This window comes from Tiliqua scincoides, chromosome 5 (assembly GCF_035046505.1).
Source record: "Tiliqua scincoides isolate rTilSci1 chromosome 5, rTilSci1.hap2, whole genome shotgun sequence".
Classification (NCBI taxonomy): Eukaryota; Metazoa; Chordata; class Lepidosauria; order Squamata; family Scincidae; genus Tiliqua; species Tiliqua scincoides.
Genome location: NC_089825.1, coordinates 119,062,959 through 119,086,430, shown reverse-complemented (window position 1 = coordinate 119,086,430; position 23,472 = coordinate 119,062,959). Strand labels below are relative to the sequence as shown.

General features: G+C 45.5%; 2 protein-coding genes across 2 annotated transcripts in view; both read right to left on the bottom strand.

Moving 5' to 3' along the window:
- Positions 1-1,574, bottom strand: part of KASH5 (KASH domain containing 5) — a 28,777-nt gene extending 27,203 nt beyond the window's left edge. Inside the window, exon 1 of the mRNA XM_066630338.1 lies at positions 1,499-1,574. Coding sequence (XP_066486435.1) covers positions 1,499-1,574 — 76 coding nt within the window. The remainder of the gene's footprint in view (positions 1-1,498) is intronic.
- A 4,424-nt stretch (positions 1,575-5,998) lies between these two features.
- Positions 5,999-22,766, bottom strand: DKKL1 (dickkopf like acrosomal protein 1). Its single transcript, XM_066631384.1, has 7 exons — positions 22,700-22,766; positions 19,859-19,987; positions 17,363-17,455; positions 10,696-10,788; positions 8,778-8,925; positions 7,940-8,102; positions 5,999-6,523 (listed from the first exon to the last, which is right to left on the bottom strand). Exons 1-7 carry the CDS (start codon positions 22,712-22,714, stop codon positions 6,175-6,177), a joined length of 990 nt encoding a protein of 329 aa, XP_066487481.1. The 5' UTR covers positions 22,715-22,766; the 3' UTR covers positions 5,999-6,174.
- Between the last annotated feature and the right edge of the window lie 706 nt (positions 22,767-23,472).

Genomic DNA, 23,472 nt, shown 5'->3' with positions numbered 1-23,472 from the left:
CAGCTGCTGAGTAGTGCTGAGGTGTTACTGCTGAAAAGCAGCCTACATGAAAATTGGGGACTCCCATATCTTGAAATATGTTTAAGATTTGATATTTTCTCTTCTGTCATTTGCAGTTAATGAGTTTTTTTGTGAGAACAAAGTGCTGATTTCTGGCCATCAGCTGCTTAACGATGTCACTTTCTGCTTAATGACATCACTTCCGGCACTCAGCAGGTGCCCTGAATGCTAACCTCGGCCCTCTGTATAAAACGAGTTTGACACCGCTGCTTTAAACTGTGCTTCCGGGAAACCAGAAGCACGGTTTCCGCCCCGTCGGGAGCCTCAGCGAGGCTTCTGCGAGGTCCTAGCGGCCAGTGCCTGGGGCTTTTGCCCCATCTTGGTCTATGTCAGGTCCACTGCTGCCTGCAACCTTATGTAGGCTGCTCAGATTTGCACCAGTGAATTCGCTGGCACAGATCTGAGTAGCCCCATGGGGTGGCTAGGGCACAACTCTGGAAATATATCCGCTTATTCTGAGTTGTTCTCCAACCAGCACCACTTGGCCTGCCTGTTCCAGGGCAAGTTAGGATTGGGCTGTCCATCTTTCATAAAACTGAAAGGTGTAAAGAAGTCCTGGTTTGATAAACATCCCTAGCTTGACAATGGCTTGGGTTTTTACCCATTTTTTACTGGTGTTTTCTTCTAACTCTGGTGGCCAGGGCAAATCTTATGGTGGCAAATCTTATGGTGGCAAATCTGGTAGCCAGGGCAAATCTTAGGTTGACTAAGGAGTTTCCTTTGCAAGTCACAAGTTAGAACCTGTTGGTTTCAATGTGAGATGCAGCACAATCCTAACCCCTGGGTTAGGCCAGCACAAGTCACTTGTGCTGACCTGGGGGTGTCGCAGCGCCAACTTTAGAGTCAGGGAGGCCAGCGCAAGGAGTTTCTGGACCTAGACACGGGTCTCACACCGGACCCAGGCATGGCAGGGGGTCTGGGGGGCGTGGGGAGGAGGAGTTTCAGGGTGGGGGAGGGCAGGTGGCGGGTGTTCCTAGGGCGGGCAAGTGGGAGGTGGAGCCAGGATCCAGTGGTTATGCTGGATCCTGATCCCATTCCAGGCTGGCACACTTGTTTGTGCCACCTCCTGATGTGGCTCAGATCCAAGTAGATCCATTGGGGCCAGTGCAATGTGACACAAGGTAAGGGGAAAGTTTTCCCCTTGCCTTAGGTTGTACCTTGCACTAATTCTGGCCCAAACTTTCTCTGGATGTAGCGCAGGCCTGCTGGTCTGCCTGCTCTAGCGCAGGTCAGGATTGCTCCCTTATTTCCAAGTGAGTATGCTTAGAACGGCAACCCAAACTGTAGTCCAAGCTCATAGGAAGCCCTCTTTCACCAGGTAGATGTCCTCTTTCACTACTTTGAAGAGGAAAAATATGGCTCTAGGAACAGATGTTTCTCACAAAATATATATTAGGACAAGACCAGCAATTTCAGGAATAGTCAATACTGTACTCACTTTCTGGAGACAAAACTGCAGTTAATTCTGCAACTGCTACATTTTCAAGAGACTTGCGATAAATATCATCCATCATCGCACACAGATAAGTTTCTCCACAAAAGCATGCTTTTCCTGACAACTCAGTCACTTCTCTATCTACAGCAAACAAAATAACACAACAAATCCAGTATGCACAAAGCAAGGGTTCTTTTTATAATCACTTCTCTGGTTGTGTGAAAGTAATAAAACACCTAGTTGAATTATAACAACTTAAACTCATTTATAAACTGGACACACACCCAAAGGCATGACCATCTCATATGTCCAACATGCATCAGTCATCTGATAAGCCTAAAAGTTAAACTGTAATTCAAGAATTTCAAACTCATTTCATACAAAGGGCCAAAGGTTTCATTGCAGGGTGACCAGATGTCATAACTGCAGAAGAGGACAAAGCACCTCAAAATGTAGGACATGATGAAATAAAAGCTAAAAACACTTGTATATTGATTTTGTGTGGTTAATGTAAACACTATATTACTTATTATTAAATTTAAAACTGTATCACATATAATTTATTGCATATAATTTACTAATTACAAGAAGGCTATGAGCTGCCTGCAGTGGCCTGCTCACAGGGAACAGGAGGACATTTTAAGTTCTTTTCCAGGACACAAGACTAAAAAAGAGGACATGTCCTGGAAAAATATGACATCTGTTCACCTTGCATTCATGGTGCCTGGTGAGGGCCAGAAATGCCACTATTAAAAAGAGACATCATAAGGCAGATGATGGTCAGAAATAAGCACTTTGTTCTCACATAGAAATTCATTAGCTGCAAATGACAAAAGAGAAAATGAACAAATCTGGAATGTTTTTCAAGATATGAAAGAGCCCAATTATCAAGTTGGGAAAACCTAATGGGGGGCAGATAAATTGCTTCTGGGGCCACATTTGGCCCATGGGTCTTAGTTTGACACCGCTGCAATAACGGATATAAACCTAATATTTTAAAAACTCCAAACAGATCTGGAGTGGCATGAATATTAATTGGAGCACCACTTTTTCATATTTTCCCCCAGTTGTTTATTGTTTGTCAGTGTTGATGCGGCACCATTCTTCCACAAGCTAAGCCCAGTGTATAATGACCTAGGGTCACTATAGCACTTTTGGCAATCAATTCTGGATAAATAGTTGTATTAATCATAATAGTAAAATTAAATTAGTAATGTTGATTCAAATCTGAATAATTGGTACCAATTATTCAACTGGAAGTTGGAGTTAAAAAATTTAATGAGAAGACACCAAAGCTGTTATACACGATTGCTTTCCTCAGATTTGGCATGTGAGGCAGTTTGCTTGGGTTTAACCATTAATTAATGGGTTAATTAATTGCTTAATTAATTGATGGTTAATTGATTATTGATGTCCGTTACAAGATTGCCTTCCTCAGAGTTGATGCATGAGGCAGTTTGCTTGGGCTTAATCGTTAATTAATGGATTAATTGATTGATAGTTACAGCATTGCCTCCCTCAGATTTGGAGCCTGAGGCAGTTTACTTGGGCTTAATCATTAATTAATGGATTAATTAATTGATGTCAGTTACAGGATTGTCTCCCTTAGATTTGGAGCCTGAGGCAGTTTGCTTGGGCTTAACCATTAAATAATGGGTTAATTAATTGAAGGTTAATTGTCTGATTGATTATTGATGTCAGTTACTCAATTGCCTTCCTCAGATTTGAGGTGTGATGTGGTTTGCTCAGCTCAACTATTAATTAATGGTTAATTAATTAATGGGTGAGGGGTGTTTTTGTGCACCAGCCTGAGTGGGAAGCCGTTTTCTTTCGTGCCAGAGCTCTGTTTATGCTTCAAACTGCTATGAGGAGGAGGCTGAGGAGGGACACCCTCAGTCCCAGGTGAAGAACTGACTTAACTGACAGCGAGAGAAGACGTTAGGAGAGCCGGAACTTCTTTTACTAGTCAAGCAGGAGGGGCGGAGAGAGATCCCTCCGCGACGGGCGGGGAGGGGAACAAAGCGCGGTCGCTTTAGGGCACAAATGAGTAGGCGGAGGGATCCTGCTGCGGCCGTTGTGCGTTGATTTGGCGGGAAAATCCGAAAGCGCAGCTCAGGCTCAGGGGCGCGCGCCTGTTCTGTGTGCCCAGGTGGAGACATTTTGCTAGGTGGGGGAGAAGTGTGACTCTCCCATTGTCCCTCCTTGGCTCCTCTCTCCACCCCACGGTGCTCTTTGCCTGCGCTCCCACCTCCTCCTTTTCTCCTGGCACCCATTGCACTCCCTTGGCACAGGGTGACCTGCTACAAAGGGGGAGGACAGAGTGCTTGCACTGTAAGAACCATGAAGCCAGGTCTCTGCCCCCGAGGAGATGGCAATCTAAAACTTGACACAGAAGGGGAGAGGACAGGAGGGATATAAGGAGGGTGACCAGGTGCAAAGGGGGGCAGAGTGTCTCTGCTTTGAACCACTGCCTAGAAGAGGGAGTTTTGGCAGGTGCAGCTCAACAGGGAAGGGTTTAAAAAGCTGCACCTGCCAAAATTTCCTCTTTTATGCAATGGTTCAAGGTAGAGGCACTCTGTCCCCCGTTGCACCTGGTCACCCTACCACTCCTCTAAGCCCCTTGGGATGGAGGTGGCTACTTGGGGGAGTTGGTCATCAGAAGGGCTAAGGGCCAAATCCTATCCAAGTTTCCAGCATCGGTGCTGCTGTGTCAACAGGACATGCGCTGCATCCTGCAGTTGGGGGGCAGACACAGAGGTCTCCTCCAGTTAAGGGAATGTTTGTTCCCTTTCATTGGGATTGCATTGTGGCTGCACCAGCGTTGGAAAGTTGGATAGGACTGGCCCCTAAACCTGTGTCAAGCTATCCTAAAACCCAGCCACCACACTGTCAGATCTGAGACGCTTACTCAGAAGGATTCAGAGTTCTTGAATTCCAGTGGGATTTCTCTAGCTTCAGATGAGAGACTATAAAGGGCAATAAGTAGGGTGACCAGATGCAAAGGGGGGCAGACAGACAGAGTGCCTCTACCTTTAACCATTATCTAGAAGTGGGAATTTGTGCAGGTGCAGCTCAACATGGAAGGGTTTAAAAGTGGCACCTACCAAAATCCCTCTTCCAGACAATTGTTAAAGGTAGAGGCACTCTTTCCGTCCCCCTCTGCATCTGGTAGCCCTGGCAGAACGGATACTCCATTCCCCTCCACAACTTAAACCTTCCACTCTTACATTTCATACACACACAAGTGTCTCCTTGAAACAGACTGTGGAGAGCCTCGAATTCTGTTTTTTCCACTCACATTTCTGGTCCTCATGGTGATAAATAGAGTTATCAGATACAAAGGCGGAGGACAGAGTGCCTATGCCTTTAACCATTGTATAGAAGCGGGAATGTTGGGAGATGCAGCTCAACACAGAATTCAGAGCCTCTGTGTCAGGTGGCCATTTACATGCATCATAACCAGACACAGGACTAAAACTGAGGGTTAGACCTCCATGGAACAAAAATAAGGTTGTATAGCCTGGTCTCTCTAGTATATGTTACATGGGTAGCTCAATCCTAACCTGCCATGGAGCAGGCAGGCTGGCGGACCTGCCCCATATCCAACACAGGGTTGGCGCTGAAAGCCAACCCCAGGTAATGCCACAGCAGCCCCAATGGGTCTACTCGGATATGCACCACCTAAAGAGCTGGCACAGATCTGAGCTACCCAGGAACGGGGATAGGATCTGGCATAAGTGCCGGATCTTGGTTCTCCCCCTTCACCTGCTGCCCACCCGCCTGCCCTCACCCCAAAACACCTCCCTCCCCCATGCCCCACAGACCCCTGCACTGGCCTAGCTTGGCCGGCTTGGACTCACCTTTTAGTCCAGCAAAGCAGGCTTGCACCAGCCTCCCTCCACTCCCACTGGTGTGGAAATGCTTTACAGCACTTTTGCTACACCAGTGGGCCAACGTAAGGGACTTGTGCTGGCCCATCCTCTCCTCTGGATTGCGCCCTAAGCCCATCACCAAGAGGCAGGCTTAACACCTGTGCAGTAAAGTAGTAGGTGTTGAGATTTCTTCCCTGCTCCATTTTCCCAGCAAAGGAGAGGGAGCAGAGTGTGCCAGCAAGCCCCTCCCCAGCATGCTCCAGCCCCTCACATTCTTTAAATCAGCCCCACTTTTTGAAGTATAGGGAGGATCTCTCCCCATAGAGGACATTTCTTCAGGGAAGGTGGGACTTCAGGAACACATCAGTGGGAGGGCGCAGGGCTTGCTGGTGTACTCTTGCTCCCCCCATCATGAGGATGCTGTCCAGGCACTGCACCTCCTCCCCCATCTCAATTACAGGAGCACTGGGAAGGCCCTTTGGGGGGCAGTTTGCAGTTTTTTGAATGCAGTTTTTTTCTAAATTAGCCCCAAGATTTTATTAGAGAGGATATTTAATGAAACATGATCCATTTTTCACTATAAAGGAATTATGTTTCCCATGAGAATAGAACATTTGCCTGGCTCATAATATGATGTGAAAGATTTAATTAACAAAAACACATTTCAGTGTTGCTTGCTGTGCAGAATCATAAATCAGAAGATTGAAAGGAAGAATTCAAAAGAAGCAAAGAAGAAAGATATGGAACAGGGTGAAGAGCAAGAAGGAGTAACAAGCCATGAAAATTTTGGGCAAAGAGCACATGTAATTAGTAGAAGCCAGGCCCAAAGTACTGCCCCATTTGGTCAGCCAATTGTTTGAGTTCCTGGAAATCTGATGGGTTGGGATCATCCATCTCCTCCATCTCCTCCTCCCATGGTGATTGTCTCTTTTCATCATAGACTTCACTCAACCCCTTGGCTTGGCCAATGCCTTCCATGGAATAAGAGCCTCTGGGCAGGTTGACTATTGCCAGTTGTCCATCTTGCCCAGCATCATCATAGTAATCTTCTTTGTCCCTTCGCATCAGGACTGGCTGGAAGAAAGACAGCTGCAGGCCAAGGTTGTTACCAGCCAGGCTGTCCTCTGGCTTTTCACATGTGGAAATTGTTGCATACCTAGGAGGAGAAAAAAACAACATAGTGGCAAGGCTGCATGGGTGACAGACATGTCACAAGACAGGCTACAGTATTTCCACCTTGAAGTACTTTGACAAGATAAATGCATGTGAAATGTATTTATTAATAATGTAAATGAATAATTAATTGGTTAAATAGCAATATTTTAAATCAGCCTCACAAAATAGGATACAAATGTTTACTAAGGTATGATTCTGGGCACAATTCTAACCAGGTCTACTCAGAAGTAAGTCCTATGGGGCTTACTCTCAGGAAAGTGTGGTTAGGATTGCAGGCTCAGCTGAATGAATCACCAGAGGGTCAAACTAGGCACAGGTGGGAGATCTGTGATGAGAATTTGTCAGATATTGTTTGTTTTTGCTAATTGGCAGCTCCAGGTGGCTGCTCTGAAGATCAGGAAACATATGTAGAGAGAGAGAGAGAGAGAGAGAGATGATCTTTATGGTCTGCCCCCCATTAATGGTCTGCCCCCCCATAAACCCCCATCCCCTAATGCTGCTGCTAGTTCTATGACGATCACAAGGGACAAACAACATCAATATCTGTCTTTTTTCAGAGTTAATTGCAGCTGAAAGATTTATATTGTGAAAATGGCATGGAAGAGTAGGGTAAAACACTCTCTTCTCCTAGAGTGCCACTACTCTGATCTTCAAGGCAATCACCTGGGAATGCTACTTAGAACTGCAGAAGATCCTGACCCTGGATCTTCAGTCAAATTTGATCTCAAATTGAAGAACTAAGGGGTAAAATCTTACAAAAGCTAATCTCCCACTTGGCAGTGTCGTCCTATACTGTTTCTGGGAGATGATGATCAGATTTTGTTTTGGTTTCAGTAAACTTCCCAACCACAAAGACCACCCATCGCTTTATGTTCCTTTCTTACTGGAACATGAGGCAATGTGGTCTTGTTTAAGTGGGTGCTCTCAGTCTTCACTGCTGAAGCATCTGGTGTCTTCACTGGGGGGAGCGAGGGTAAATAGCATGCCAGATGCAGGGGAGTGGCAGCAAGATGCAAATATCTTGTTGTCTTGTGTGCTCCATGAGGCATCTGATGGGCTGCTGTGAGGTGCAGAAAACTGGACTAGATGGGCCCTAGACCTGATCTAGCAGGGCTTTTCACATGTTCTTAAGCAGCTATAATGGCTCACAATTAGGTAGAGGTGTTTATGGTGCAACAGCAGCATCCTGGACCATACTCAAGAGTGTATTCCAGCAGCCACTTCTGAAGAAGAAAATAGGATATGATGGCAGCAGCCATACTTGCTGTTCATGTGTTTCTGCCTACGTTCATGAGATCCCTCTCTTGTCCATTTGGGAGGTTCTGAAGCTACGACAAAGACAGAAATGACAGAAAAAAAGAAGAAAATGATGCCGCTCAGACGGAATTCTTCTTACCTTTTAGTTCTGCACTTCAATCCCTGGGCGCATGGACAATACTGGCCAGGTTTGGCAAACGTTGCCAGGCTGCCCCACCCAATTAGTCCAAGGAGGGTACCTCTGCGGTTCCGACATGCCTCTCCTTCTTTTGGATGGGGAGCGCAGACTGGGAATGGGAGAGCTGCATCAGAGACATGACAGAGGTTGGGAGAGGTTATATGCTCATTCAGAGGACAACATCTGACGGAGATGCTAGCTCAACTGAAATGAATGGGGCTGGAGCAGGAAATATTGCAGGCAGATTCTGCTCTGGACAATACTGACATAATGCTAAGGAGAACTCTGGGAAGTGCAGCAAGAATATAATGGCATTTTCACTGACCTGTTAGGATACTATTCCTATGTAGTCAGCTGTTCTGTGGTTACACTGTTGATTTAGTCTATTTGCCTGTATGGTATTTCATCCCTGTCTGCTGCTAGAATATTGAACCAGAAAATCAGTTCTTGGACTTTTCTGGAGTGCCTAGAAGTATATGTGATCTTTCTTGTTCCCTCCTTGCTCTTCTGTTCCACTCAGCATAAATGTACTGCAGTGCAACATAGCAAATAGCAACAGAAGAATGAGCAGACCAAGAAGGAACTATTGCAACAAAGAGGCTTAAAAAAACAAACAAGGGATTGCCTTTTTCCACTTCAATCTTATGCAGGGATACTTTTAGAATGCAGTGTACAACAGTGCCACCTAGTGCCAGGTATCTGCAACAAGAATAACAATGCATTCAGGGCTATCACCCTGAGTCCAAGGCAGGGAGAAGGAGGACCTTAATGCAAAAGGCACAAGGAGAGACTATCTTACAGTTGCTGGGGGTACAACACAGCCCTGGAGCACACTCTTCTTGGCGTGGGTCACATCTTGTTCCACTCTCACCACGGCTAACACCTTCTGTGCACTTGCCCCACACGCACAGGTAACCCAGACAACATTCCCCATCATTCTGGCATATCTAGGAGAAAAAGCAGGTGAAGCATGACACTAGCACATACCCCATTTTTTGAATTACAAAACTATCAGATTCTTTCATGACACTGGGCTGGAGGAATCCACCAGCGTGTGAAAAACCCCAGCTTCCTTTTTCCCCATATGCAACTCCAAAAACCCATTCTGATGTTACATTTTCTGTCATTGAATTACAAAACACAAGCCAAGGACACAGTTGTGCTGGAAAAACCAGGTGCAAACCAAGTGCTTGCATAGCTGATTTGGGAATTCCATGAGACTGAACAACTTCTTGCTTTGCACTCTTTGAAAACAAGTCTGTGCACCCATCTTAAGACACAAACACAGAAATTGTCTTGCCAGAACTGAGATCCGAGGAGAATTTGCTGTCTGATGCCAGCCAGTTCCAACTGGAGTCACTGCTGTTTATTGGGAAAAACAAACACAATCTGTATGTATCTAACAATATAGATATGTAACCATATAAATACCAAAGCACTTCCTCCTTCAAAACGCTCTCAGCTACTCACACCACCATTGCACCATGCTAAGAATGGCTCTTGTCCAGGACAATCTGCTCTGTTTCTTAATAGCAATTCATTATTCTCTGTAATACTACTGGGTCTTTCAGTCATAACTCAGTTGGATTTAACAATGAACTTCAAGCAGAGAAGTGCAAACTTTAAATTCAAGATTTAGTTAAAATCAACCTGTTTAGATTCAGTCTGGGGTCAGTCTGGAATAAGTGAAAGATGGCTTTGCTTCTTCAGCAACACAAGATTATAGAACCACAAGTTGCCCGCACACATTTAGGTTTAGGGAGGACAACTCCCAGTCTCAGGGCAGAATGTGTGAACTTCCTGGCCACTTGAACCCCAGGACTTGTCATTAAATGCTGTTTGAAAAACCTGTTCTCCTTTATACATTGGTATACTACTAACTGTGCTGAGAATGGCTAGCTATCTTTCCTTAAGTATCCACAGGAGCGACATGCCCTCACCCTAGCAAGGTGCAACACGCTCCCCTCTAACATCTGAATTGGAAGATTCGGTGCAGTCCCGTACAAAGCACGACTTTGCCCATGTAACAGCAAGACAGTAGAGAGCCTGACCCACACATGATTGTATTGCAATCTATATAAGAATATTCGTTTACTCCACTCAGACCCAATTCTCTCAAAATTTCCAGGACATCCTGATAAATTCATTCTACAACATTTGCTGAATGGAGTTGATGAATTGCTTATTACCCAATTAGCAATCTTTAAAAAACTGGTAATACAGCACCGAAGAGCTCTCCCTCCATTTAATCAGTTGGTATAAACTAATGTAAATCCAGTGTTGTAAGCACTGTTAACATAGATAATACTAACTCAAGCTGATGCTTCTGTCAACTAAAAATTTTATTCTTGGACCTTGTGACCTCGAATGTTAAAATGGGCATAATGCTTATGTAACCTTTTGTACTATTCAGGGCCCAATCCTATCCAATTTTCCAGTGCAGGTGCAACTGTGCTAATGGGGCATGCACTGTATCTTACAGTGGGGCAGCAGTCACAGAGGCCTCCTTAAGTTATGGGAACATTTGTTCCCTTACCATGGGGCTGCATTGTAGTTGCACCGGGGCTGGAAAATTGGATAGGATTGGGCCCTTATTGCTCCTTTTTTTGTTTCATATGCCAATAAAGGTAAATTTAAAAAAATGCTGTTCTTAGTGTGAGAAATACTTCCCAGTGATCACTCTAGCAGCAAAGCTGAGTCCTATGTATGATACTCACCATATCCTTGGCTTTACACTGCTGGCACCATGAAGCAAGGGGAGACCTAAAGCAGAATTGTTCTTTTTGACAGTCATTGTCACTCACACATTCCTGCGGAGAGGAAGGACACATTTTAAAAGGGCAACAAGATCACAGGTCTGCCAGCAGGTTGACTATCTTGTTTCTGGGAAGTGTCTGACATTCAAGCAGATTCTCTAGAGCAGGGGTGTCCAAAGTTTTTGGCAGGAGGGCCACATCATCTCTCTGACACTGTTGGGGGCCGGGGGGGGGAAAAAAGAATTAATTTACATTTCAAATTTGAATACATTTACATATGTTTACATAAATGAATATATTAAAGATGAACTTATATGAATGAATGAAGGTCTTGCAATAGCTCAAGGCCTATAAAAGGCCTTGCACAAAGCAAGGCTGGCCTTTGCTGCTGCTACTGCATCATAGATGTGAAACAGCAAGCAGTGGAGGGACCCCTCATCCCACAGCTCACGCGAGGGTTCAAACAGTCGCCTTCACGCGGAGAGCAGTTGCATCGGGCCAGTGCGGGCTCCAACAAATCTCTGGAGGGCCAGAGGCTCATTGGAGACTGGGGTCTCCCTGAGGGCCACATTGAGAGGCCTCGAGGGCCGCATGTGGCCCCAGGGCCGGGGTTTGGGCACCCCTGCTCTAGAGGAAGGAAGTACAGCTGCAGTGCCAGTTGGATAAGAACACTGGGTTGGCACTTCCCAGCTGGGTAAGTGATCTGGAAGCAGGTTGTGGCCGAGCTCCTGCTGACATCATTGAGCCCACCTGTGTAAGGCCTGAGATTGCTTGGGAGAGTCCTGGGGCATTACTGGACAGAACTTGCTGCATCATGGGAGGATGCAGTCAGAGAAGACTTCCTGTGCAGCTCCTGCTGTTGGGCGTGAGGTCTTGCCTAACTGAGGATGCTCTTACAATCCACGGCTTAGCTGGCTTTACAAGGGGCACTGGCCACGATAACAACTTCCACAAGGGTACCGATGTTGGTTTAGTGCAGCAAAAATGCTAAAAAAAAAATTACTGTGGCACCTAATAGGTTGATACACTTGAGCCTTTAAATGCCTTTGAGATGATTTGTTTTTGCTTTACAAGGAGATTAATCATGAAGAATGGGTCTACCAAGGTCTGCTAAGCTTGAGAGGTAATGGAACCTTCATACTCAGTTACAGGGTATATGGGAATATAAAGGGGCAGTAGTGAGGGAAGGCTACTGCCTTCCTATCCTGGTATGTCACTATATGAAAGAGAACTCTAGACTACATGGACCATCAGTCTGATCTAGCAGGGCTCTTACATTATGTTCATAAAGGAATGAAGAAGGGATGTGTGGGGGAAATGAGGTGCTCCCATTTCTTTCCTACCTTTCAGGCTCTCAGCTCAGATATGTAAAGGAAGCACAGACTGCTCTGTCATGTGTAAGAGATGATCTAAGTAATTCCTTTCCTATAAAAATATTCTTGGCTGTTGTCAACTTTTGAGTATTTATTACTTCTAAATGCAAAGTGAAGCATACCAGAGTGTGAAGAGCTCAGCCTCCCCATTTCCATCTACGCCCCCCCCTTCCGAAAGGAAAAAACAAGATTAGCCCCATTTTGCCAGTCACCCAACAGATGAGCTAGCAGAGTTGTGGCTGAAGACCAGGCAGGCAGAAGGAAAGCAGGAACAAATGATCTAGTAAGTGTTCACATTCCATGTCGTTCATTAAATCTCAAGCCCACCCACATTGTCAGGACTTTGAGCACACAAATGACAACTGGGAAATTATAAACTGTATTTTATAATTCAATTCAGAAATCACTCTTGCTTCTCATCCACATCATGTTTGGTCTGCCTGCTGCAAAGACTCCTGCATTGTTCTAGTTCAAACTGTTGAAATAGCCTTTTTGCCACTTGCCAGTGTTTGTACCATTTATCTTCACAACAACCTCTTGAGGTAGGCCATTCCTACCAAAACATGTGAGCAGGAGAACATTCAGCCATCAATATGTTAGCACCAATTTTAAGGATCACTTCACTTGTAGAACTTTTCTTGCCTGAAAGGAAGCATCTAGTGTGTCACTATATGAAATATCTTCCACTATATTGGAAGATGCATGACCACCGCTAACTGGTCAGAGAGGCACCTTTTAAAGTTGGGCCCTCTTATATTTAGCAAGGGAAGAACAACTGTCCCTCTTCACCCCAACATGGTGCCTTTGCCAGTGGCTGTTGCTGATGTCTCTACGTTATTTTTTTTTTAAGTGTGAGCCCTTTGGAACACAAGGAACTATTGATTGATTTTACTGTGTAAACTGCCTTGTGAACTACTCTTGTTGAAAAGCAGTATGTTAATATAATGATGATACAAAGAAATGTGTGTATCATCATGAATACCAGCCAAACACAAGACAGTGTAATAAAATAAACAAACAAACAAATAAAAATGTAAAATGTAAACCCACTTTCAGTTCTTTTTTAAAAACAAGTCTGTGATCCTTAAGGTACACTTACAATTGAAACAGTATGACAAATGCTGGGTAAAATATTAGAAAATACCAGCGGGGCAGAGGGGGGAAAATTTCCAGCAGTCATGAAGTAAGAGCTGGATAAGATCCTGAATAAATCTGGACTCCATCCCAAAATGTGTGCAAAATACATCAATTTCCTTGATTTGCATAATTTCTTCTTGTTGCAGAATGCAGTTTGCAGCTTTCAGAATTCAGTACAAATCTGTCCAATCAGTTGCTATTCTCTGTGCAGAGAGAACCATTCCACCACTAGTTTCTAAAATTAATCATCTGATTTAATTGATATGCTTTAATCTAGCTGGGAGAGATATTCTTTGCTCTTTCTACTGTTATGTTCAAGTGATTTGGGGCGCAATCCTAACCCCTTATGTCAGTGCCTTCCAGCACTGACATAAGGGCAATGCAGCTCTGAGGTAAGGGAACAAACATTGGATTACTTTGAGGAGGCCTCCATGAGCGACACCCAACTGCAGGATGCAGCACACATCCCATTGGCACCGCTATGCCAGTGCTGGAAAGCACCAACATAAGGGGTTAGGATTGCGCCCTCAGTGTTGTTGGTTTTTTCACTTTAAATTATTTGTATTTGGTCACCTGTGGTTATAACCAAGACACAGGAATCTTGGTACACAATCTGGACTATCTCAGCACAGACTAGATGTTACCCAGCTTTCTAGAATCACTTTACAGGTGGCTGCAAGGGACATGGGAAGCTGCCAGAATGGGCTGTGCATTTTCTGCCATCTTTCTTTTCCCACCCAGCACATGTGGCACGTCTGTCTGCAAACATACAAATATTACAGAATTCACATTTTCGTGATCCGCAATGTTCACAGTTTAGAAAAAGTAATCAACATGAACTGGTCTTGTTTAACCACTTTCTAAGACCTATGCGTATAAGTGAGAGAGCTCAGCATATGTTGAAAGTAAATTTTCACTTGACACCCATTGGTTGTGACTGTGTAATAACTCTTCCAGAGGCAAACCCAGAAGGCTTCAGGATGAAAAGGCCATGTGAAATTAGCAGGGGAAGAGAATAGCTTCAGGCTGCATATGTTTTTTTTCAGCTAGCAGGAAGTGGCATCACTAATATGCCTCTAGCATGCTTCTGTTTCGATTCATTAATAAAAAACAAAATGGCGTCAAGTCGTAGAGAAGTCATTAGAATTCCAATGCATGGAGGTCATGCATTTTCATAATGCATGGAGGTTGACATGTTTCTACCAGAAGAACTCAGATGCATGAAATGCATGGAGGCTAAGCCATGTCTAGCTTCGAGCTCGAAGGAAATGTTGCTGCCGTGGTAAATATGCTAGAAGTTGAAAAACAGATGCAACCAGAGTGTGCTGGGAGAAGATTTACATATACTTCTTGTCCACTACTAGTGCTGCTAGCTGATAAACAGCCTTACTTCATTCAGCAGCAGCCTATGTGACTGGTTGGGCCCAAGTGATATCCTCAAGGACCTAGACAATCCTAAGCCCTAGGATTCTAGAATCTAGATAAGTTATACTTTATTCACCCAATCTGTGGTCATGCAAGAGGCCTTTCTATCCATCAACAAATAGCTACTAGAATTTGTGTGTTGTTATTCTCAAAATCCACTAATAACAGTGTTCAGCTTTGCCTGGATTGGGACCACTGGTACAAGAAACAGCCCTGCTTATACAGTAGCTTATACAGTAGCAGTTACACTCTTTTCTGTATTGTGTGGTGCAGTAGCAAGATAGCAGTTTGAGAGGGGAGGAATTGTTCTCCCTTGCTCCCTTCCTGCCCTCTGTGAGTGAATGGCACCAGGTATGTGGCTCCCTCCTTCAAAGTCTACTTTTCCCACCTGCCCTTGGGTTTATCTCCTTAATCCACCTTGGGTACCTTTCAGGAAGAAAGGCAGAATACAAATCTAATCAATCAATCAATTCATCCTCCACTGGGATGATAGGCATCTTCAATAGCCCTTGGCCACATTTTTTCCTCGCTGCCCATTTACTATCTTAGGGCCCAATCCTATCCAATTTTCCATTACTGGTGCAGCTGTGCCAATGGGGCATGCACTGCATTCTGCGGTGGGGAAACAGTCACAGAGGTCTCCTCAAGGTATGGGAACATTTGTTCCCTAACCTCGGAGCTGCATTATGTTTGCCCCAGCACTGGAAAGTTGGATAGGATTGGGCCCTTGGTCTGTAAGCTCCCCGAGGGCATCTAGAACTGGGATTCCACTGTCGTCTATTGTGTCAACCCCACTGAAAACAAACAGGACCCTGATTCTATAACTGAAAAAAAAACAAAAAGAAATTGACAGATAATTCAAACTCAGCTTTTTTTTTTTTTTTTTTAAAGGAAATGACTTTTATTTCAAAACTTTCAGAGAAATAATTTTCCCTTGTGGTAGGATTGTGCCCGCCCACCCCACCATGGATGTGACAGGGCAAATATCTAGGAAACTGAAACTAGATATTTCATTGCCCAAACAAGCCAGGATTTCTTAGTGGTTTAAACCTTCCGCCAGAAGAAAAAGAAATGGCGTTTTCGTGGGAAGAACACATGGCTTGGGGTGACAGGTGGGGCTGCCTGTGTGACGGGGTGAGGGGCTGCTAAAAGCCCATCCCGAATGGCCAGCAACCTATTCTTCCTGTCACTGACTGGCTTTTCCTTCACCCAGTTGGCGTCGGGCATCTGCTGCTCGTTGCTGAGACGTTGGGGTAGGCGAAAGATCAGAAATGTCAGCCTGTGCCTAGGCTGAGGGGGGCTCAACTTCAGGAACCTGAGCCCAGAAATCTGCCTGTCTATCTCAAGCTTTTTCTCCATCTGACTAGCTGCTGGCTTTTCATCCTGGAAAGACACAGATAAAATGCATTGGGGGTGGGATTGGATCTCAGCAATTTGTATGAATCAGAGAAGCTTATGCTGGGGGGGGGGACACACACGACTGACAGGTGCCTTGCTCCTCTAGAAGGGGTGGTGCCTTGTGAATTAGAAGAGAGGAATGAAGAAAGATTAACCCAGGGAATAAGGAAAGCACAGGACATACAAGTGCTGCTATTTACAGGAAGGGAAAGGCCAGCATATCCAGGCCAAAAACATGATCACAGTCACATCTCTAGTTTGACCCTTACTATCACGTGCTGGAGCAAGCAACCAGGGAGGCCTTTCATTTTCAAGACCAGCTTATAAGTTTCCAGAGGCATCTGGCTGGGCACTCATGAAAACAGAAGCTGCTGACAAATGGGAAGCTTTTCTGATGCTCTCATAAGCTCTCTTTACGGTTTAGAGAAGTAGTGCCTAGTGGGCAGACTTCAGGCTTGGGGGATCTACTTTGGATTCTTCTATAACCTCCAAGGTCCACCAGATGCAAAACAGTGGCTCAGAGAGGCAGACATATGCTTTGAGGGAAGGAACAAGGTGCCTCATAAAGCATGCTCAGTTCAGGAATTTATTTTCAGTTCCAGCTCAGCATCCATTCACACAAAAATCGACTCCTGCTTCCCACCCACCCCATCTCTTTGTTTCAGCAGTCTCCCAATGGGTGGGGATGGGGGGGGAGCCATTTTGTTGTTGTTCATATTAAACAATTGGGAATCAGAAACCCTTGCTGACCTTCTGCAAGCCTCCCAGAGATCTGCTAGCAGAACCAGATTTATGATTTGCCTCTACCTGCTCTTGGGTTAGAATAGGAGAAATCTGGGATCCCCCTGGATTCTCAGGGAGGGATGTGCAATCAAATAAAAGCTACGTGTCTGCACTCACTGCTTTTTTCCTGGAACATTTTCCAGAAAATACTATCACAGAAAGCTAGTCCAGTCTGCACTTCATCCTAGCTCATGTCTCTGGTTAGGGCTCCACTTCAGGTTCCACTATGAGAAAATCAATACCCCATGAAAGGAGTATGAATGTCCCTATAGTATTTCAACATTGCAACTGGATGGGCACTTGAGGGAATACTGTCTCTGGCAAATTTGCTGCTTGAAACAGCTAGATAGCAAGGCTTACTCACCAAAAAATCTCCTCACAAGTAGGCACTTCTGTTTGCAAAATAACTAGTCTTTACTCTTGTGTTCACACACACAAATCAAGCCATGCATCCCTAAAAATGGGTAGCAAAAGGCTAGCATGTAGGGCAGCCTCCTTTTGAGCACACTAACCTTTCCCTTCTCTTCAGAGTGGCCACCTCCTTGTTCAATAGAAGTCATCGTTTTCTCTGAAAAGAACATCTGGCCCGTACCATTGTTGATCAACTGCATATATGGACAGAACAACATGGGGTGAGGGAGAGCAGTGGAACAAAAGAATGAACATCCCCACCCTTAAGAGTTAAACCCAAATCGGAACCAAACTGCATTACCCCTAAACCGATCTTTAACAGGCAGACTTAAGCCAATATGTGTTTACTCAGAAGTAAATCCTATTGTATTCAGTGGGGCTTGCTCTCAGGTAAGTGTGAGGCAGGAGGTGTGGTCTGAAGGTTGAGCTGTTGCCCTGCTAAGCAGACTCAGGCTTAGGTCAGCCTTGGATGGGAGACCAGCCTTTGGAAGGTGTTGGAGTACAACTAGATTGATGACCACATATTGAAAGCGAAACATCTGGAGGAATTGAGGGTTCTACAGATTGTATATAGAACAATCATTTCAAATGGGGTTTATAAGCAGCCTGCCAATTGTAAACCACCTTGTGTCTTGAAAAAGGTGGTTAAAAAAAAACCCTTAAATAAATAAATAAGTGCATATGGGATTTCGGTTTTAAACTAGGAAGTGGTCCTTTTAAACTAAAACAGCCTCATGATTTATGCTTTCACACGGAAACCTCCCCCCTTCAAAAAAAAGTGGTTATTTCCCATCAGTGCAGCCAGGGCGGATCCAGTGTTTGGGGGATGGGGTGGGGCCGTGAGCACTTACATGAGCATGTACGTTAACTTCAGAGCCCAGGTCAACCAGGTGGGTAGACTTGGGCTCCAGGTTGAACTTTGGCCTCTGTGGGCAAGGTTTGCTGGGCAGGTAGATCTGGTCTCCTGCCTGGACTTGGAGCCCAGGTCTGCCTGCCAGATAGACCTGGGCTCCCGGCTGTGCTTGGACTGCTCCCCATTCCAGTGGGCACCCTTTCTGCTAACACAACAGCTTGCGGGGGCATGCGCCCATGGGCCTCCCCTTGGATCCACACCTGAGTGCAGCTACTGTATTTACAAAAAATGGCCACTTCGAAGCAGTGACTTTTCAACGTGAAAATATCTTGCGGAAAAGAGTAAATCCTCCCCCACCAAGTAAAACTGAATCCAGCTCCCAGGGCTGTCTCGAGGACATTTTCAGTCCACGTCTGACCTGATGCCTGCCTGTTAATAACAGGTTTAAGGTAACGTACAGTTTGGCCCTTAAATATACTTGAACAGCAGCAGTGTGGTTGGCCCTAGGAAATCTTATTTGTGGCTGTGGAATGGTTGATTTGCCTTCCCTTTGAGGTCCCCCAGTGAGTATGAGAAAAACCAAACCCACTACTTGTAGTAGTCTGACAGTACTGGGGTGGTGCTTTCTAAGCAACCTAGGGGAAAAGCAGATTCAAAGAACCATGGAGCCCCAGTCAAGGGGATGGGATTTTCTGTGTCAACCATACTGCTGCCTTAACATTTTTCTGCACATCTGTATGCAATATCACTGGGGAGGTGGATAGACCAAAAAAAGGCCCTTCTTCTTGTACCTATCTCGGGGGGGGGGGGGAGAGAACTGAACCTCAGATATGTTAACGGAAAAAATTACATGGATTACCAGGGATGGGTACTTGAGTCATGAAATGCTGATTTTTCAGACTCGTGTCAACTTGAGTCACAGACATCACTGACTCAACCTGACTTGTTACTTGAGGCCAGTGACTCAGAAATGAGTCACGACTCGAATTGATTCAAATTACCACTCATTTTTTGAGTGTGGTTGTGACTCCGTTTTGTGCGTACTTGCTTCCTTTTTTGTGCCAAAGACCTCATGGGCGATGCGGAAGCCAGTATTAATAAGGAGGGCAGCAATAGATATGGTGGGAGGAAGGTAGGTTGGTTGCAGAATGTGGGGGCTGGGGGTGGAGGGGAGTAGGAGGAAAGCTATAGGGGTTCTTTTTGGGGGGCTGCACAAGGCTGGGGGGATGAACCACAAAAAGGTGGGGGCAGCCAGGACACAGGGGAAGGGGCTCTCTTGGCAATCTAGGAATGGACAACAGATGGCCTGACTTTTTTTTCCTGGACTTCTGTGGAGTTGAGCTTGACTCACTCTGTGACTTGTTTCTTGTAATGACTCATGACTCAAGTCAAAATGTCTCTAGAAGCGGCTTAGGTCAAGTCATAATGGACATCCATTATGACTCATGACTCAAGTCGAGTCAGGGGGTCGGCAACTCACAACTTGGGTGCAGTGACACCAGTACATGGATTACTGACAGTGTGCCCTTCCTTGTGGCCTGGAATCTGCTACCCAAATGGTTGCTTTGCTCTAGTCTACATCATAGAATGGCTAGCCCTGAAAGTACCAGTTATATTTATTAGAACTTGCAGGCCTAAATGTTTCATTACAAATCAATGAGCCAAGCTGAGTTTGGTTGCTCAAGGTTCTTGTTCTTAATACAGTACTGAACACAGGCCCAAGTCTCTTCAGTTGCTCACTCACTTTGCTAATTTCACGGTGGCTGTACACGGTGGTGTTCCCAACTGTCTCCTGTTTCTTTTCATCACCATGATAGCTGGCAGGCAGCTTGCTGAAGTCCAAGGGCTCAAACCTGGCTTTTCCCAGCATTTCCTAAATCAACAAAGATGAATTCTTCCTTGGGTTATGCAGAAAATGGATGTAGCAGATTTTTCCCCTTCCTCTCCTATAACATTAGGGTATGCAGTAAGGCACAAGAGCTTTGAATCAGGGACCCTGGCAGCAGGCTGCAATCATATACACATTTACCTGAGAGCAAGCCCCATTAAACATCATAGGATTTACTGTTGAGTAAACAGGCACAGATTGCTCTATTCCAGCCATTTTCAACCACTGTGCCGTGGCACACTGGTGTGCCGTGAGTGGTCCACAGGTGTGCCACAGGAATTTGGGGGAAGGTCATTTATTAATAGGGCCAATGGGAGATGTGAGCCCCCACTGGCAGCATGGTGTGCCTTGTCAATTGTCAAAATCCTGGTGGTGTGCCTTGACCATTTTAGTGCCTTGTCAGTGTGCGATGAGATAAAAAGTGTGAAAATCGCTGCTCTATTCTGTATCTTGCTCCTTGGGTATTACAGCAGCTCTCAGGCACAAGGAGTTATCAGCCATCTCTCTGTTGCAGCATTTCAGTCCAAGTGACTGAAGGTGCAATCCTAACCCCATATGTCAGTGCTTTCCAGCACTGACATAAGGGCAATGCAGCTCTGAGGTAAAGGAACAAACATGCCCTTACTTTGAGGAGGACTCCAGGAGTGACACCCAACCGTGGGATGCAGCACACGTCCCATTGGCACCTCTATGCCAGTGCTGGAAAGTACTGACATATGGGGTTAGGATTGCACCCTGAGAAACCAGCAGGGCTTGGACTGGCCCTTTTACAATTGTTCTATCACCTGCCTGAACAGCAGTTTTGCCAAATGGGGCCCCGGCCCCTCTGCTCTTTGCCTACCTGATCCATCCTATCTTGACCATGCCTGCTGCCTCTGGCCCCTTTGATCTTCACGGGGCTGCCCTGCAACCAGAACCCAGTAACTGTCTCCTCTGAGCCGGGCCAAGGCCAGACTGAGCTCTCCCAAAACCTGACAAGACAGCTGATTCAGAACAGATGAGAAATAACTTCTTCACATGAAGTGTAATTAATGTATGGAATTAACTGCACTGGATGCAGACATAGCCACTAGCTCATGGGGCTCGAAAGGAGGATTAGATAAATGTAGAGAGGATAAATCTAGCAACAGATGATTAGCCATGATTCAGGCCTCTGAGCACCAGTGGCTGAAGATGTTTCATGCCCCGCTTGAGAAGTTGCTAGAAGCACCTGGTTGACCGCTGGGAAGCAAGATATTTCCCATCAATGGCCACCTAGGTACTTTGAGAAAGTAGCAAGCAGACCATGAACATGATACCCCCTCCAACATTCACACTATATTTCATTTCACTTTTAAGTTTCTCACTGGCCTGAAATAATCTTCAAGCATTTTTGTACAGAGATCCTTCTTCTTCCAGAACTGCAACCTCGGAAGATTCAAGTTTTTCATGAATAAAACTTGACTGTGTGCAATTGCTTATGTGTCTCGTCCAATAAGTTTTTTTAAAAAAAATTGAGGTAATGGGGTGTAGTCAGGGCCAGCTCATCCATGAGGCCAATTGAAGTGGTTGCCTCAGGCAGCAGGTTTGGGGGGAGGGGGATTCCACCTCTGCCTCCCACTCACCTGCACTGCTTCTCCTCCCTTCACTCCCTGGATTGGAAAAAGAAGAGGGGGTGGCACAGAAGAGCAAGTGTAGAGGAGAAGAGAGTGGCAGGCTAGAACATCCCAACTCTCTAGCCTACCACTCCATGCTTCCGCTCCATACCTCTCTTCCTTTTCTAGTCCAGGGAGTGGGGGAAGATGAGGCTGACACAGAACCAGGTAAGGAAGGGAAGCATTGGCCGTGCAACCGTGGGCACCAAGAGTTTAGGGAGCTCAATTCCCCATTTGGCCACCAAAGTGGGTGAATTTGGGCCAGCCACTCTCCCTTTGTGATCAAATATCCCTTTCTTTTCCAAAATATAAAGGGGCCACAGCACGGGGAGGGGGGGAAGAGTTATTTTACCCTTTGAACCTGCACTGATTTCCCAATGCAAATCTTCCCCACCCAAGTACCATATGTTTACTGCTCTGCAAGCAGCTTCAGGAAAGGGGAGAAGAATTTGTACTTAGGAGTCACTTGGGGGGGGGGTGGTTTGGTTTTTCGCCATCACCACCATTCATGCCACAGCTCTGATCCAAATCAGAATTCTGGAAGGAGAGAGATTTGCTCATGAATGCTGGAAAAACCAAAATCCCATGTTGAATAAAGCAGGGAATTGGTCTTGCGCCGAATTCCCTTAATAATACAAAACCGCGTTTCAACATTAGCCTGAGCGTACTCTCACATTCCCAGCCCAGGGGGACTGTAAACATTATGTATGCACCAAAATACAGATGAGCATATTGTACAACAGAGAGAGAACTAGCAGGTTGTCAGGGAGATGTGCCATTCATTAGCAGAAGGGCATGGAGGGAGAAGTTCAGGCAGAGATATTCACTATCACATTGGTTTGAATGCAAAATGTGGGTGGATCCTTTCATAGGATTGCCCTTATTGTATTGGTCCCTTATTGTAAAGATCCTATTGTAAGGATCCTCTCTTATTGCTGAATATCATAGAATATAACTGATCCCTTCCTCAAAGCTCTGGAGTATCCCTTTTATTGTGTGTGTGGGGGGGGAGGAGTTTGGCTCAGACCACCCCAGCACCCTCCATCTCGCTCCCAGTCCTTACCTGGCTTTGCTCCATGATGTTGCTGAATGCCTGGAACAGTCTCTCCACACTGGGGGGCAGGAAGGCAGCAGATGCAGGAGGCCCCTGCATTAGAGCTGTCAGGCACCATAACCCCCACAGCAGTGGCAGCATCCTTGCCTGGTTCTCTGGCTGTCTGAGGGCCAGACCTGCGCAAAGGCAGCAGAAAAGATCAGAGTGAGGAACTCACAGGCTCCACCCCAGCTATCTACTGTGTCTTCATGCCCTCCTCCTGATCAGACACCCCATTGCCAGTGGGGGCACCAGAAGGGAGGCCAAGTGCTTTCCAAGGGGAGGAGCTTTGTCCCACATGTGATTCCTGAAAGAAACGATGGTCTATTTCACATTAATACTTCCCTCTTAAATCTATTTTCTCTGAAATCAGACCTATTGATTTCTGCAGAGCCAAAAGCTCTCATCTCCACATAAATTCTGTCCCTGACAGACAGGATGCAGCCCAGGGGGAACTGTGATTGATTGAGAGATACATTAAATAGATGGATGCGATATGATGCACAAAAGCATTCTTGTGTATGTAGAAACTAATTTCCTTCTAATAACCACAGAGGTCCAGCAAACAGCCCCTTCACTCTCCCTCTTTTGCCACCTAGACACCCAAAGCAGGTTGTCTTTTCCCCCTAATCCCAGTCCAATTGAATATAAATGAAAAAAAATCCCACTCCTGGGAAACTGTCACTCTCCACCAAAACCACCACAAGTCCTTCTCAAAGCTTCCACTTTTTTGTTCACCCCCA